The sequence below is a fragment of the Hesperophylax consimilis genome, chromosome 1, assembly GCF_061612785.1.
Source record: "Hesperophylax consimilis isolate HC1 chromosome 1, BYU_Hcon_1.0, whole genome shotgun sequence".
NCBI classification, from domain to species: Eukaryota; Metazoa; Arthropoda; class Insecta; order Trichoptera; family Limnephilidae; genus Hesperophylax; species Hesperophylax consimilis.
The window spans coordinates 15,906,865-15,922,304 of record NC_142836.1 but is presented as its reverse complement, the minus strand read 5'-3'; the positions used below and the strand labels follow the sequence as shown (position 1 = coordinate 15,922,304).

Below are 15,440 nucleotides of genomic sequence, written 5' to 3'. Positions count from 1 at the left end.
GTATATCAGTGCAGTGCAGTCACCAAAGAGATAAATTCGTCTTTATTCTATGGTAGCTTCTTCTTCGAAAGTCATCTTCATCAGTCATATTCGGCGTATTTTATGAAACCCCTAATTGACATAATATTTAACTGTACAGCTACGAACCCTAGCGTCTTTTCCCACCGTGAGTGGTAAACATTAAAAAAAAAATTTAGATGTTGCTGAGTTTTGAATATACCCAAATTACATACATTCTCGGAATCTCGCTTTCTTTGCTATAAAATTAATATACCTTCCATACCTACCTGCCCACTTTTTTCTGGTTGAAATATAAGCATTAAACCAAGCTGAATTTCATATTTTATTAATTTTCAGTTTAAGGTTTATAGGTAGTATGGGAAATGTGTATTGTCTATTTAATATTTACTATAAATATTCGATTAGCTAAATGAGCCTTAAACTATAGATACTTCATACAGACGCTATACGTCAGTTTGATTTATGTTGATGTTGTATTAAGTTTTTTCCTCTTTTTATGTGATTTCGAATTGCCGACACTAAAAATCATATTGTGAGACTGAGAGAAGTGGAAAGTTATTATATGCACAAGGAAGTTTGAAAAGTACCACGCTATTCAGATCTGCTTTTGATTGTGATTGGTTAAGGTTTTCTTCTATTTTTTCGATATTTAAGAAATGGAACTATCTTGCAACATTTTACAGAATGTATGATAGGTAGGAATATATATTATGACTGCATACCACTGTTGTAACTACTATGTGAGATATTGAGGAATGGTGGTCTACGGTAAATAATAAATACCGTTGCAGGGTCTCCTAATTTTGATCCACATTTGGGTATCTGAAAGAAAGACCAAAAGATCTACAGGAAACTGAGGTACCTTCTCTCGTACCCAATACCCCCATATAATAAATAAATAAGTGCCTATATGTCAAGTACTTCGACAAAATCAATTAAAGTTTTTGTGTTATTTTTCTTTTCAGTGTGACCAACCTGTTCTTGGTGAACCTATCATTGGCAGACCTGCTGGTGACCCTTATCTGCATGCCCGTGCAGATAGGGAAAGCGATCACTACGATATGGTATTACGGAGAATTCCTATGCAAGGCTTTCTATTATTTACAAGGTAAGACACGTTATATAATTCATTACAATTTGGCCATTTGGTATTTTAACGGAAAATGCATAATTTTAGATAATACTATTCAGTTTCAATCAGAATACTCTAGACAGCGCACCATCTGCATTTTGGCATGCACTTAACGAAGTGTAGTCTCACAAGAGTGTCGCGTAGCTGCAAATGATCGAGCTAGTAAGATTGATGTTATTTATTTATATTTGTAATGTTTTATTCACTTTTCTTGATACAATTTGAATAATCAGTCTATTAGATACCAGTGCCGTATTTCGACTTTTCGTTTAAGGACATTTTTGGTTGCTATGCAAATTTTTTGTTCTTCTGAATTCACAACTTTATTGTTGTAGATATCTAAAAGAAATATTGTTCTAAAAAAACATTAGATTTTCAAATTTAAGAATACAACAACTAGTAAATGTTCACGACCCGCCGTCGGTGCTAGGCATAAAACCTATCAGTTGGATGTTTTCTTTGTTTTAAGCAAGATGTTAGCAGTTAAACTCGAGCTGTAAATATTTGTAAACGGAAAAACATAAAATCAAGAGAAATAATAAAGTTGCACCGTCTTTAAAATAAATATTTATCAAAGTTCTACTAACTATAGGTAATCAAAAAAAATACATTTATTTATTTGGAGTGATAACAGATAATGCATATTGATACAAACAAAGTAAAAGTTAAGACATCAATCCATTATCAAAATGTTCTCATCTGTGTTGTGTATTATATAATACCATAAAGACAGCAGAAAACAAATAAAACTAATAGGAGTAAGTGCAAAAGAGAGGATAATTATTAAATTTCAAACAAATGGTAATGTAATTCTTGATCTCATTGCGTCATATTTCTCGATATCAAACATCCTTGAGTTGCCATCTAGAGGTAGGTACTACAAAAAGAATTCCGGCTTTTTAGAGTTGTACAAATAACTACTGTTATTTGTACAGCTGCAATATACTACAACATTTTTGTATCATGTCGACTAAATAGGGGTCAGATTAGATTGTCTATTTTTGGTAAAAATTTCAGACTCCGCCTACTTCTTAATTAGCCCAAATTATTTAAATAGCTAGCTAACGTGTACCCTTCGATGATGGGGGTTATCATTAGGAGATAGACATATACCATGGTGGATTTTTCTGTAGGCCTTTTTAAGATATACAACTCTGTATTACAGTATTTTGATGCATCATCATACTAGGACGTACAATCAAATTAGACTACCAAAGAAGGACAAAGCGAATACCCAGAATAGTATATTATATAAAGGGATGAAATACTATAACGCGCTGCCGGAAAACCTTAAGTCTGCCCCAATTGAAAAGTTCAAGATGTTGTGTAGGAGCCACATCAAGCAAGAAAAAAAAACATAGTATATTTGTATGCAATAATTAATTAGTCATTTGTAAACTTAAATGTACAAATTACTAAAATAAAAACAATAAATAAATAAAATAAAATCTCATAAGGTTTAGCCAGCGTTAACAATGTAGTGGCCGAAAACATATACGACTTGATTATAAAACATCGACTTTTCTCTATTTTTGTAAATATAATATGTAAACATTCCGGAAGAAATTCTCTAAGCGATAGTGAAAACCTTATCAAAATCCGTTGCGTGGTTTAGAAGAACTAAGCGGTATGAACAATGAAGACAGTGTTGGCAGTTCTTATTTGAAGTATGATACAGTCAAATATGACTGAAGGAGTTATGGTCCCATTATCTCAGTTGGTGGAGCGGTGCCCCGGCAAGGCAAGGGTCCTGGATTCGAGTCCTAGATGTGACCGTATCTTTTTCTAATTTTTCTGTTTCAAATTTTCATTTAGGAATCGCTAATAATGTCTTGAATAATTAAATACTACTGTATCGAACGTCATCAGCATCATCAATATAAAATGTACATCAATTATAAAAAACACAACAAAATGCCATCATATTTACCACTGTCGAAAACTATGTAAAACCTTCCATAAAACTAATGTTGATAAACCTGCCTTACATATAGGTAACTCATGTTTAAAAACCTGCCCTGCCGTTTAACGGTAAATTTTATCGCTCGGACCTAAAAAGCAGTTGTCTCGCTTCAACTCAAGCAACCATCTTACTCTGGCTAGGCAGCCGCTGATTGGCTAAGCACAAAACCTGCTTGAGCGGCCCACGTGTATCTAAGAGATTTGTAAAAAAATACAAATTTGCAAGCCCTTCCTGTAATAATAGGAAACAATGTTAACTAAATAATTATATACAAAGATACTTATATGTTAATTAAATAAGCTCGAATAGAAATAAAATACGTTACATGTAAGATAATAATGTACTCAGCGAAACTCTGAAAATGTAACAGAGATTTGGCCACTTATCTTGTATAATATGTCTTATTATAACCAAATAAAGAATATTGCGACGACGTGGTTTTGGCAGGGCGACAGAGGCAGACAAGGGCTAATATTATAAAATATTCCTATATTTCTGAGATAAACAGATTTAATCCTACAAACGAGGCGAGCTTCATAGCAAGAAAAAAGCAAGCTCGTTACGGGAATTTCATAATACAATCAAGGGTCGGAGGCGCGGTCCTATAGAATCTTATAAAGGCGCCGCAAAAACCGGTCCCTTCACCATTCCGCCATAAGCCCTGGACCGAGCAACATCTACCGCTGTCCGCTCTGCCTGACCCGCTTCGCTACCTGAGACCAACACGCTGTGTTTGATTTCAACCCGGTTCCCCCCCCCCGCTCCACTTCCGCTGTCTACTGCAACTGCCTGCTGCTGAGCTCGCTGCTCACCGACAAGCCAACGACGCCCCGACGTCGCGGCGCCTCTGCCTCGGGCTTCACTGAGCCTTCCCAACAGCCAGCCTTGGAGAGGGGATCTGCCATTGCCTACTGAACCAGCCAGCGCCCCGCAGAGCCGTTACCGACTGAGCCTGGAGGGATACAAGAAGTTGCACCCGCAATAAAAACCAACCGCTTTTATAAAAGCGTTCTTTTCAATATGCAAATTACAAATGTCGAATATATCGTCTTTCTCAAGACGCATTCATTTATGCAAACATACAAGAGTCGATATTCCATGGATCGAGGGGACTGAACGTTGCCGACTGAGCCAGCCCGCCTGCCAGCCAGTCCCGGAGAGCCTTCCCTCCAGCGTGCGGTCCTGCTCACTGGCCCCGATGTCACAGAGCCGTTACTGACTGACCTTGGACGAATACAAGGAGTTTTACCCGCAATAAAAAACAACCGCCTTTATAAAGGCGTTCTTTTCAAAAGCAAATTACAAATTTCGAATATAGCGTCTTTCTCAAGACGCATTCATTGAGGCAAACATATTACAATAGTCGATATTCCCTGCATTTTTATGATATTTTAAATAACTCTGTAATGGTTCAAATGAAATACCTCAAGTGCTTTTTTTGAATCATTACGCAGGACAAAGGTAAATGTGTGCCGGTGCTTATATTTTTACAGTTTTCTCTTGTGCAGGCGACACGTCCCGTACAACTACAACTTGCGGTTTTACTCACTAAGTTATTCCAAAAAAGAAATATTTAGAGAAATTTCGAGATGTTAAACGATTTGGAAAGTTCCATTTTTAAATAAAAATTTCATTTTGGTTTATGTTAGTATGAAGCAAGGTTTGACGAAAGGCTCGGCTTCAATCTGAATCATAGACATATGATGTGAATACACAAAAATTATTTAAATAACCAAAATTAAATTTTAATAATCTATACCTCGACGTAAATAATCATTTCGTGTACTAATTATTCTGAAATGAGGTGTCACTTTAAAACATTGAGCATATTTATTTATGTATTTTATGGAACATAATCAGTCTGAATATAAATATAATATACCTTGATGGATGGAAAAAACAGACCAATTATAAGTGTTAGCAGATATAGGTAATGTACAACTAAATATTTAGTGAATGTAGACTAAAATATAAAAAGCATAACTAACTAACAAATATAAAAGCCGAACTAAGTAACAATTATAAAAGCCGAACTAAGTAACAAGTATAAAAAAATATTAAAATGGAAGTACAACAAATGTAATTAACCTATATAATGCATTATACATCAATATATGTGTTGATAACAATAAAAACAGAAATAGGTTTTGTAGTTGGGGCGGGATAGGGGAGGAAAGGGATGAGGGAATGATGCCGCGCAAGTAAAATAAAAATAAAATAAAATAAGGAGCAATTAATTTATCATCATGATTTGTAACGAAAATTTAGTCTTACTTAAAGTCCACACCAATAATAAAATAAACGGGGTACTTGATTTATCCCGTTACATATTTTGTGTTATTCATACCTCAATTGTGATACAGTGAACTTCTGTAAAGTAGTAACTAGAAGTAAATATGTCAGCATGTATGTCTATATTTGCAAATTTTTTGTTGTACCAGTCACAGGTTCTGTTCATAAATTCGTATTGATTGGAGTTGGTGTTGCATTGCACGTGTACATTTAGTCTGTGTACCATTTTACATTTCACAGTAAATGAGCAAAGAAACTTTTCCCTACTTTTATCAGCCTCGAAAAGGCTACTGAATTCTATTCCCTGTTTTTATTTCTGTTCCACTGTGCTATTCATACATATTCAATGTGACAAGAAGAGCTCCCGATGTGTAGTTTATATTTTTTGTTTGAATCGACTGTCAAGGAAAAAATATCCTTTGCGGTGTCCATTTCTTATAGTATTAAATGTATGAATAACAAGACTCTATTATTTTCTCCTTTATGTGAAATGTTTCAATGGTCAACCATACCTTTCGATTCCGGTGCCATTCAAGAATTATTAAGTTAAGGTTCTCAAAAGGGCGATTGGAAAGGATTTAGAGGATGGATAACATAAATGAAAAGTTTAATAACTTTGACGTTGAATGAAGAGGGTCACCGTTGTAGGCTTTATGAAGGTTAAGTAAGTTGTGGTAATAATGTACCTACCTAATAATAGTATTATTAGATATCCCCATTTAAGATACTCACTAACCTAGAAAGATACGACCTTTTTTTTTTTTTTTTTTTTTTTATTGGTTTTCAAGTTACAATCCCGTTAAACTTCAATAAAGCAGTTTGTCAACAGGATGTTAATGATCAATTACATACATACACACATAATATTATTACTATAACTATACAATTAACACACATAAATTAATATAAACTATCTCTATTTAGTAACCATTGTTTCAGTATATATCTTAATCTATTTGTGGAATCGCAATTTTTTATATTAATGGGTAACATGTTAAGCATTTTTGGCACGTTAAATTCTAGGGTTCGCCGTCCGTATTTATTATTATATTTTGGAACAAGCATTCCTTCATTCTTCGTACACCTTGTATTATATTCATGTTCCACTTTTCTTTTATAATCAGACTCAGATATATGTTGAATCAATATTTTGTACCATAATAAGGCCTGCACCGGTAATATTGTTAAATTCCGATACAACAATGATATGTTTCGTCTCTGTGAAAAAATATGTTTTTGGGCTAATAACTTCACCATAGAATTTTGTACTGATTGCAGGTGGTTTAAATTAGTTTTACAAGAGTGACCCCAAGTAGTTAAACCATACCGTAAAGTTGATTCTGCGAGTGATAGGTAAATAATTTTTAAAATATTCACCGGAACGAAACATTTCAGTTTGTATATCCTACCCACTATCGCTCTCAGCCGCTTGCAAGTTTTGTTTATTTGTGAATCCCATTTGAAATGACAATCAACAGTCACCCCCAAATAAACATATTCATTTACCAGTTCAATACTTTCACACATACATGGCTGTAAAATGTTTTGATGAATACATATAAAGTTATGTGAAATTATTTTAGGCATGATCTGAAATGAAGCATGTGGAGACCGTATGTGCATCAATTTAGTTTTCTTGGTATTAATGATTAGACCTGCGTCATGTGACCATTTTATCAGGGACGTAAAGTCATGTTGCATATATTTAATCGCAATGGATAATTGTTCATCAGATATGACAAGAGCAGTGTCGTCAGCATATACAAAGTGTCTTACATATTTAAATATTTTTTTCATTATTGATACAAATATAATATAAAGGGTTGGACCCAAAATCGACCCCTGCGGGACTCCAGCACAGATTTTTTTCCTCCCACTCATTTTTTCTAATATTTTTACACATATATGTCTATTAGATAAATAATTTTTAAACAAATTAAGTAGGTTACCTCTAATTCCAATTGCTTCTACAATTAAGGACAAACCTTAAGGACATAACACACGACATTCAAGTTTTCAAGGGGTAAAATACATATATATTATATTGATAAAAGGTACATTAACCGTCCTTTCAATGAAGCGAAAGCTGAAAATTTTCTGATATGGGTATTTCTTCCTCTGATACCTCCGATGTAACCTTTTCATCTATTTCATAAACGCGCATGTAAGTGGACCAAGAGGGCTTGCAGCGGACCTTATAGTGTCAGAACCTTAAAGTAACAATAGAACCACAGGATAAAAACCTTCTTAAGAAAACATGAGAAAATTTGCATGAGCGGAGTCGCAAATTATGGGAAAAAAGAAATGAAGCAAATATACTCGTATATGCATTAGAATGTAAGTACCTACTTCAAATTACTAGGTAGTTAGATACGTGATATCGAAGAAATCAATGTTAAATAATAATCTACAATTATCTCATGATCAATAAAGTATCTTTAATGGCTCTGACTTTGATAAGCCTAAATATGAAATTTGTAGTTATTCCAGTAATTAGTAAACTCTCTTCATCTTGGTTAAAACTATTTTAGAACCACTCCAAACATAGAAGTCGGTGTTTTTATAAAAGCAAAGACCAAAATAATCATATCAATGCTAACTGTCAACCCGTAATTGACAAGCGAAAGACAGATGGGATATGAATCGGAATAGGGCACATTGCACTTAATCGGGAAACATGTTGATAAGTCTCTCAAAGAACTGGTGATAAACAAATTTCCAGATGAAATTCTGCTCTCTCGGGAAATTATGGATCAGAGTCGACGAAATAAGGGGGTTCTTTGATTGCCACTTACCAAGAATAAAATTCCCTGAATAATATCTGTATTTCTACATCTAGATAATATGAAAAATATGTTATTTGATATTAAATGCGTATATTATCTCAAAGGGGTATAAAAACCAGACGTCGGCGTTAAACTCATCGCCTAGCGAAGCTCACCATCACGACAAAAGCAACATTTCCGCTTACTGTGGTTAGTAGGATATTTTCATATTTTGTCAAAATGTTAGTAACCCGGGAATGTATTTATTCGTAATAATCAGCCGTTTTACTTTGAACTCTGCCAAAGTATTATTAAAAATAGTTTGATTATTCTTAATGGCTCTAAAATCCATTCAAGAATTATTAAAAGAATAGCTTACATAAAAATTCTAGCAATAGCAAAAAAAGTAAGCACATTGCCTGATATATAAGTAATGTATTGTATTACCAATCTACCCATCAATCATGGATATGAGAAACCCTAAACATGCCGATAAGGGTGAGGGGAACGAACCATTTTGCGAGTAGCGAGGAAACGTCGTAGGCGTTACCCTTTCAATGACTGGTCTATAAATGAATGTAAAAATTTACAGGCAACTCACATTCTACTTCTGAAAACGCAATCTGCTTTTTTATCTGAACACTGCACAAGCATCCCAACTGCTCCGAACCGTCTGGAACCAGTTAGATTACAGCATTCGCAATAGGGGTATATTGCGAGACTGAAGGTAGTGGAGAGGGAAACGAGGTGAAAAAGAGAGAGGCCGGGAATTACCTGGCTATACAATCTGGTGACCAAACATAGCCAAAGCTATTTCAAGTAACGTTTCAATTCTAAATGGTAGTCTTTCACTATGTAACGTGCCGTAAATATAACTTGTATTATTTTTAATGGATAAATTCTGAAAAACACAAATTTATTAAATAAAATTTACTTACGCACGCCGGTATTGAAATCCGCGACCACCAGATTGCTAGTCGTGAGCCCTACCCCTCGACCACGGAGGCCTTCAAAATTATTAGTCATTTTTACAATAGCTTGCGAATTCCTAGCAGTAGAAATAAACGTCATTGCAAATCCCGCGAAGAAGTTACGCTTTTTTCGAAAATTTTGTTATTGGGTTAGACACTTTCTCAAATGAGTTATAATTTTTATTTTTTTGGAATAACTTAGTGAGTGAAACCTCAAATTGCAATATTTAATTATTGAAGATAATATTAGACAATTATTGAAGACAATATTTTGAGTTATAATTTACTTACAACGTTCATAAATGCGTAATAATAACACAACCCTAAATATATTATTGTTATTATAATATTTAATAATAAACACGCTCCTATCATAAACATAACGCAATCATATGTTTTTATTTCAAATAATTCTTGTTTATTATTTCACAATAAATAATTTAATAAAAATACAATATATATTATTTAGTTACCAGATCTGCTTAGCCAGGTACTATCCCCATTACCTTCAGTCCCACAATATAGCCAGGATTGGGGTTGCCATAGTCTGAAACCTTTTAAATATAATTAATTTATTTGAACTATTCATTAAAACAATACATAAACACCTAAGTGCTTAGCCATGATTTTATGAAATACAAAATTGATAAATATATATATTTTTTCAAGTGTACAATAATTTTACCGTGAATATATAAATCAGTATTGAAAATAAGCAACATAAAATATATAATACCAAGGAAAAAAAAATAAGCCTATGAAAGAAAAAAAAAACAACTACATTATATGCATTTGATTCCTGATTCAATGGCCTATTTGTATTTTTGTATCGTAATACAACCCGATGAGTATTTGCGGGTTCAAACTGTTACCTAGCTTTACTTTTCAGTGCAATGTCTGATTATTTATATGTTCGCTCGCCGGCGGTCAATGTACGAATGATGTCGTAGTTTATTCAAAACTTGCTGGAACTCTCCTGGTGCCAAAATGATTGTCGTCGAAATGATACTTAGATGTGGCATATATGCCCTACCAATCTACTTTTTTGGGGAATCAAATTACAGAATTGATTTAACTTAATTGTGAAAGTGTACACCATATTTATCAATATTGAAAGACCCCGTCATAATACTTTAAAACTTTTTTTGCGTATTTTTAAAACTGTTATTTAAATGTTGAGTTTTACACACCAACAGTATTTAACGTAAGCCTCAGATGGGTCATAAATACTAGTAATAAAAATGGACGTTAAGATAGCCAATTATTCAGCTGCTTCATAAATAAATACTAACTGTTTATGTGTATTCTACACTTCAGAAATAAGATACGTATTAACGGTAGAGGGCTCACAAAATAAACTATATTTCCATCTTCCTAGAAACAATGGTTTGATGGGCAAAATAAAACTTTTTTATCGCCCGCTTAAGGGAAATGGGTGTTTATATTGGTAACTTTACAGAAAAGATCACTTTGGGAGGATTTTAATGCTTCTCTATTTGAATTCTGCAGACTTTTTGGAGTGAAAACGTTTAAAATCGAGCCGGGTGTTGGGAGGCAATCAAACCCAAAATGTCTACAGTTTCTGTTGAAGTAATTTACAACTTCAATAACTCGGCTAAAAATGTACCGCCGCCATCTAAAATTTCGTTTTAAATAATAAATATGAAAGTTTGTGCCAGTACTGCTTCAGTATTCGTTGCGGCCGGACGTGGCAAACTTTAGACTTTCTGGATTCGAAATATATGTTCATAAACGGGACCATATCTGTTCAAGAAATATAAGTTGCAAATTAATGTCCCTGTATTCAAGAAATGTGAGTTGAAATTCAAAAAATTTATTTATAAAATGCTATACACATGTAAGATGCAATTCAAAACGTTTTTTAATATAATTTCAATATGGTGCACTCATAGACCACCTAGCCTAGATTATACATTTACTAAATTATTGAAACGTGCAATAGAATAAAACAAAGGGGTAACTATTTTTTTGTAATTTTTTTTATTTGGTTTTGTTTTTTGAAAAGTAAGAGATCACTCTCCTTTCTTCCTAATATATGTAGCAATTGATTCACATTGCACATTACTCTACCTTTTCACCAAAATAATTACGACGGTATTGATCCAATCTATCTGCAATTTTGTTTTATCACGGGATAAACAACATTTTGAAGAGTTTCAATTAAAGTTTATTTAAGAAATTTATATTAAAATCACAAAACTTGTTCCTAAAAATTTAATTTTTTTTTCAATATTTTCGTGAATCAAGTATCAATTTTCGGGTATCAAGTTTACAAAAAGAACTCTGAACCATGGATTTAGAAATTTTTAGTAAAACAGATTAATGTTCCGTATTTGTTTACTAACTAACCATCACGCCGTTTTCCGCAGGAGTAGTCGTCAGGCGTCCCCGACTTCTGCTACCATTCGAATTTGCGTCATATATTCTCCTTACACTCCTTTCTTCGCTCATTTGCTCTACATGCCCAAACAGTCGAAGCTTCCCTTTCTTAACCTTACTTATTACGCTTACATCAGCACCCTTTGCGGATCTCTACATTTCTCACACGATCATATATGGTTTTACCACACATACGCCTCAGGGATCTCATTTCAATAACATTCAGTCTACTTTTATCCTTTCTCTGCCAGTTCCATGCCTCATTTTCAAACATCATGTTAGGTACCAGCACTCCATTGTGGACTGCTATCTTCTCTTCTTTCGAATTTTTTTTAGCGCCAACTGCGTTCAGTCTTCCATTAATGGAGTAACCTGCATTTACCTTTCAATATCTCTGTCAGCCTTCCCATATCTTGTTAACATATTTCCTAAATACACAAACTCATCCACCTGCTCACATACTAATGATTTCTTTGATTATTAAAAACAATATTAGCGTTTTTTAAACCTAAATTTGTATCAGAAAAAGATTAAAAATTGCTAATATTGTCTTCAATAATTAAATATTACAATTTGAGTTTTTTGTGGAGAACGTGGGGAGATTAGTGATTTTTTTCAAAAATGAAATCCTCTACCGAAAATATAAAACACTTCTCAAAATAAAGTCGAATAATTTAGTTTCCTTTTTCTTTTAAATGTCCTTCGCGTATATTTAATTACATTTGGAAAATTTAGGATGACTAGCAAAATTTTCTCGAAAAAAAGATTCTCAGAACACCATTTCAAATTTTGAGATGACAGAATGCCTTCAAATGAACTGTTGATTTGAAAATAAGTTTTAAAAAGAGGAAAAAAATAATAGCAATTTCGTCGCGTTTGGTTTAAAATAAAAATATCCAAAGTTTAGTAATACGCTTACAAAAAAATAAACATTAATGTTTGTGTTTATGAAAAAATAAAACCACAAACCTTTTTGCATTTTTTTTTTATTTCTTTACCAAGTTTTAAAGAAAAACCATAAAGGTATTTTTTGAGGATATTCAACATTCGAAAGGACGGTCAGAAAAGGGTTATATTTCTGAAACATGCGGAAGAAAATTTTTTTATTTCTGATTTAGTGAAACATTCGGAAGGACGGACGGTCAGAAAAGGGTCATATTTCTGAAACATGCAGAGGGACGGTCAGAAAAATGTCTTATTTCTGATTTGATTTTGATAAATACTAAACCCATGTAAATTTAAAAAAATATATATTTATTTTTTTTAGTGTTAAAATCATTTTGCGTATTGCGTACTAATATTTTAATTAGTTCGAATTAAAAAAATAATTACATTCCACCAAAAAAAATCTGCTCAGGAAACAAAACAGAAGAGTGATTTGATAATCCTTGGTAAAATCCTGTAACATTTTTCATCTTTGCTAGTTTGGAAGCAAACGAATATAAAATATCCCTCGAGCAATCAAGTAGATAGGCATGTCAAATGAATAGTCATACTTATATGTAGGATTTGGGTACTCAACCACACACAACACAATTAATTACTTTTTGGTGTTCGGCTTATTTGAATATTTTAAAATTCGTTAGCTTTATGGGAATAATTCAGAATCAACGATATTTGATGGTTTAGTTATTTGCTCTACGTTGTTTTTAATGGAATGAAGTCAAATGTTGTTTTGAAAATTTAAGGAAACGAGTTACCTTAAGCCGCTATGTTTTCATTTGCAGCTTTTCATAAAATAACTTTACTCCCAGGTGGAATGTTTACATGATGCAAAAGGCCACCAAACCAATTTGATTACGAGCTTTGTAAATATTTATTTTTGGTAGGAATTCGTGTCGTAATGGTTGTTTCAAATAAAAGTAAGGTAAAGAATTCACTGCGGGGCCGCCAAATGTTCGTCTTAAAAATATGTGGTGTTGATTATGTTGTTGTTTGTTTATTCATTCTTGATTAGGGGGGCGTGAGTCTGATAAATTTCAGAAGTTTTAACTTCATACACGAACAATCAGCGCTGGAAGTTACGACATTTTTATGAATCGCATCTTTAATGGATCACAGTGAGAAGACATTTATAATATTCTGCTTTATATCTCCTTGTTGATACGACCGCTCATATTACAAAGCATTCATAAATCGGATAAATTCCGAGACATCGAGATCATCCCAATAAATCTTCAGTTTGCTTTGCTTGGTGTGACTACCGTCACGTTTGGAAAACTGTATTGCAGCGGCGGTTTACTTGTCAACAAACCGCCATTAAATTCCCTAGTCTTTTTTGGTAATTGCGGGAATTTCCATATTTTAGGGTTTGTATTTTAAAACCAATTCTTAAAAAAATTATTTTTGCATACGATATAATGTACAAAAGTGGAAATAAATCCATACTTATTTTTCATTTAAACAATAGGCGCTGAAATTGTAGCTCTAATTGTAGCTCTAATTGAAGCTCAAATTGTAGCTTGTAGTACGGCACCATTTTTGTCCCAGGGCCTAATGTGTATGTTTCTCTGATTTTTCTAGCTGCTCCTAGAAATTCCGTTTCCATTCAACCTCGTGAAGGATTATCTGTCACAATCACTCCGATCTGTTTATTAAAGGCATTGTTAGTCTTAGATTATATCCACGACAGCCAGCTGGAGATGGTGAATGTGCCCTAAACTGGAAAGCTGGAGTAGTTCATGTACATACCTGCACTTTCTACTCTATTCACAAACATCTCACTACTTTAGTGAGGGTGACCAGTACAATATCTGATTTAAAGAAATGTATATTTTAAACCACATACATTTAACTGCTCTTAAAGTAATCCATTTATAACGATACTATCTATTGCTAAGTTACCCTTCTCAGTCCAAACCGAATATAATAATTACCCATTGACATTGCTTGACTAACAAATACGTGACTCGTGTCCCAAGGTACAAAATTTGATAAACAAGTATTTAGAAAGCATTTGGACTCCAATGGCGTAAATTTGACACTAACCGCTACATAGAAAAATGATTTTTACTTCCATTGTCCGTCCCATTTCAATCCTCAAACCAAACTCACCGAAGTATATTATTAATAAGGGACATAATCAAAGATGTGCGAAATGGGTACCCAAAACCATTTGAAATGCAAAATGGAAATGGGTCAAAAATTTTCTATTTGAAAATGCAAAATGGTTTTTAGAAAAGCATTTCAAATGCAAAATGCAAAATACCTATTTTCAAAATGCATTGAAAATGCAAAATGGTTTCTCAGGTCAAACAATTAAAATAATTATAGGATTTTTAAACAATTTTGTCATTTAATAATGGACATCAATGTAAAATAAACATATTACATGATGGTAAATCCAAAAACACCACGACTACAGATTTTGAAACCACAAAAAATTTGCGCGGGACTAATGTTGCCAACGTAAAAACGGTTCCATGATAACTCAACACAGTGACAATTCAACACACTTTTAAAAAGTCATGTAAAGTCATTAGAAACGATGAAATTTTTTTTTCAACCTAACCTAACCTAATCTAACCTATCCTACTTAACCCAGTTAATAAAGTTTTTGTTTCATCACTTTCCATCACTTTATATAACTTTTTAAAGATGTGATCAATTATCATTGTGATGATTTATCCGGTCACCCATAAAAACATAGAAACAGCCATCTAACATTTAATATTACAGCGTCATGGCCCCATGTTCAGTATTTGAATCAGTATTTTTTGTAATGGTATCACTCAATTGCCAGGGCTCCTACTAGGCAGCAACTTGACAAATATAAATTATCTCTCATAGCGAGGTTGAGGACCGACTGATATTTGGGGCTTATGAAAAATAGATGAGTGGAGAAAGTAGGAATAATGTTGCAAAAAAGCATTTAAAATGGAAAATGCATTGAAAAA

General features: G+C 33.3%; 1 protein-coding gene across 3 annotated transcripts in view; it reads left to right on the top strand.

Moving 5' to 3' along the window:
• The window catches only part of LOC149426357 (QRFP-like peptide receptor), a 240,428-nt gene that overhangs the window by 68,353 nt on the left and 156,635 nt on the right, over positions 1 to 15,440 (top strand). For all 3 annotated transcript variants that reach the window (XM_089636533.1, XM_089636543.1, XM_089636551.1), the window contains exon 3: positions 987 to 1,129. In XM_089636533.1, the coding sequence (XP_089492659.1) occupies positions 987 to 1,129 (143 nt within the window). The remainder of the gene's footprint in view (positions 1 to 986; positions 1,130 to 15,440) is intronic.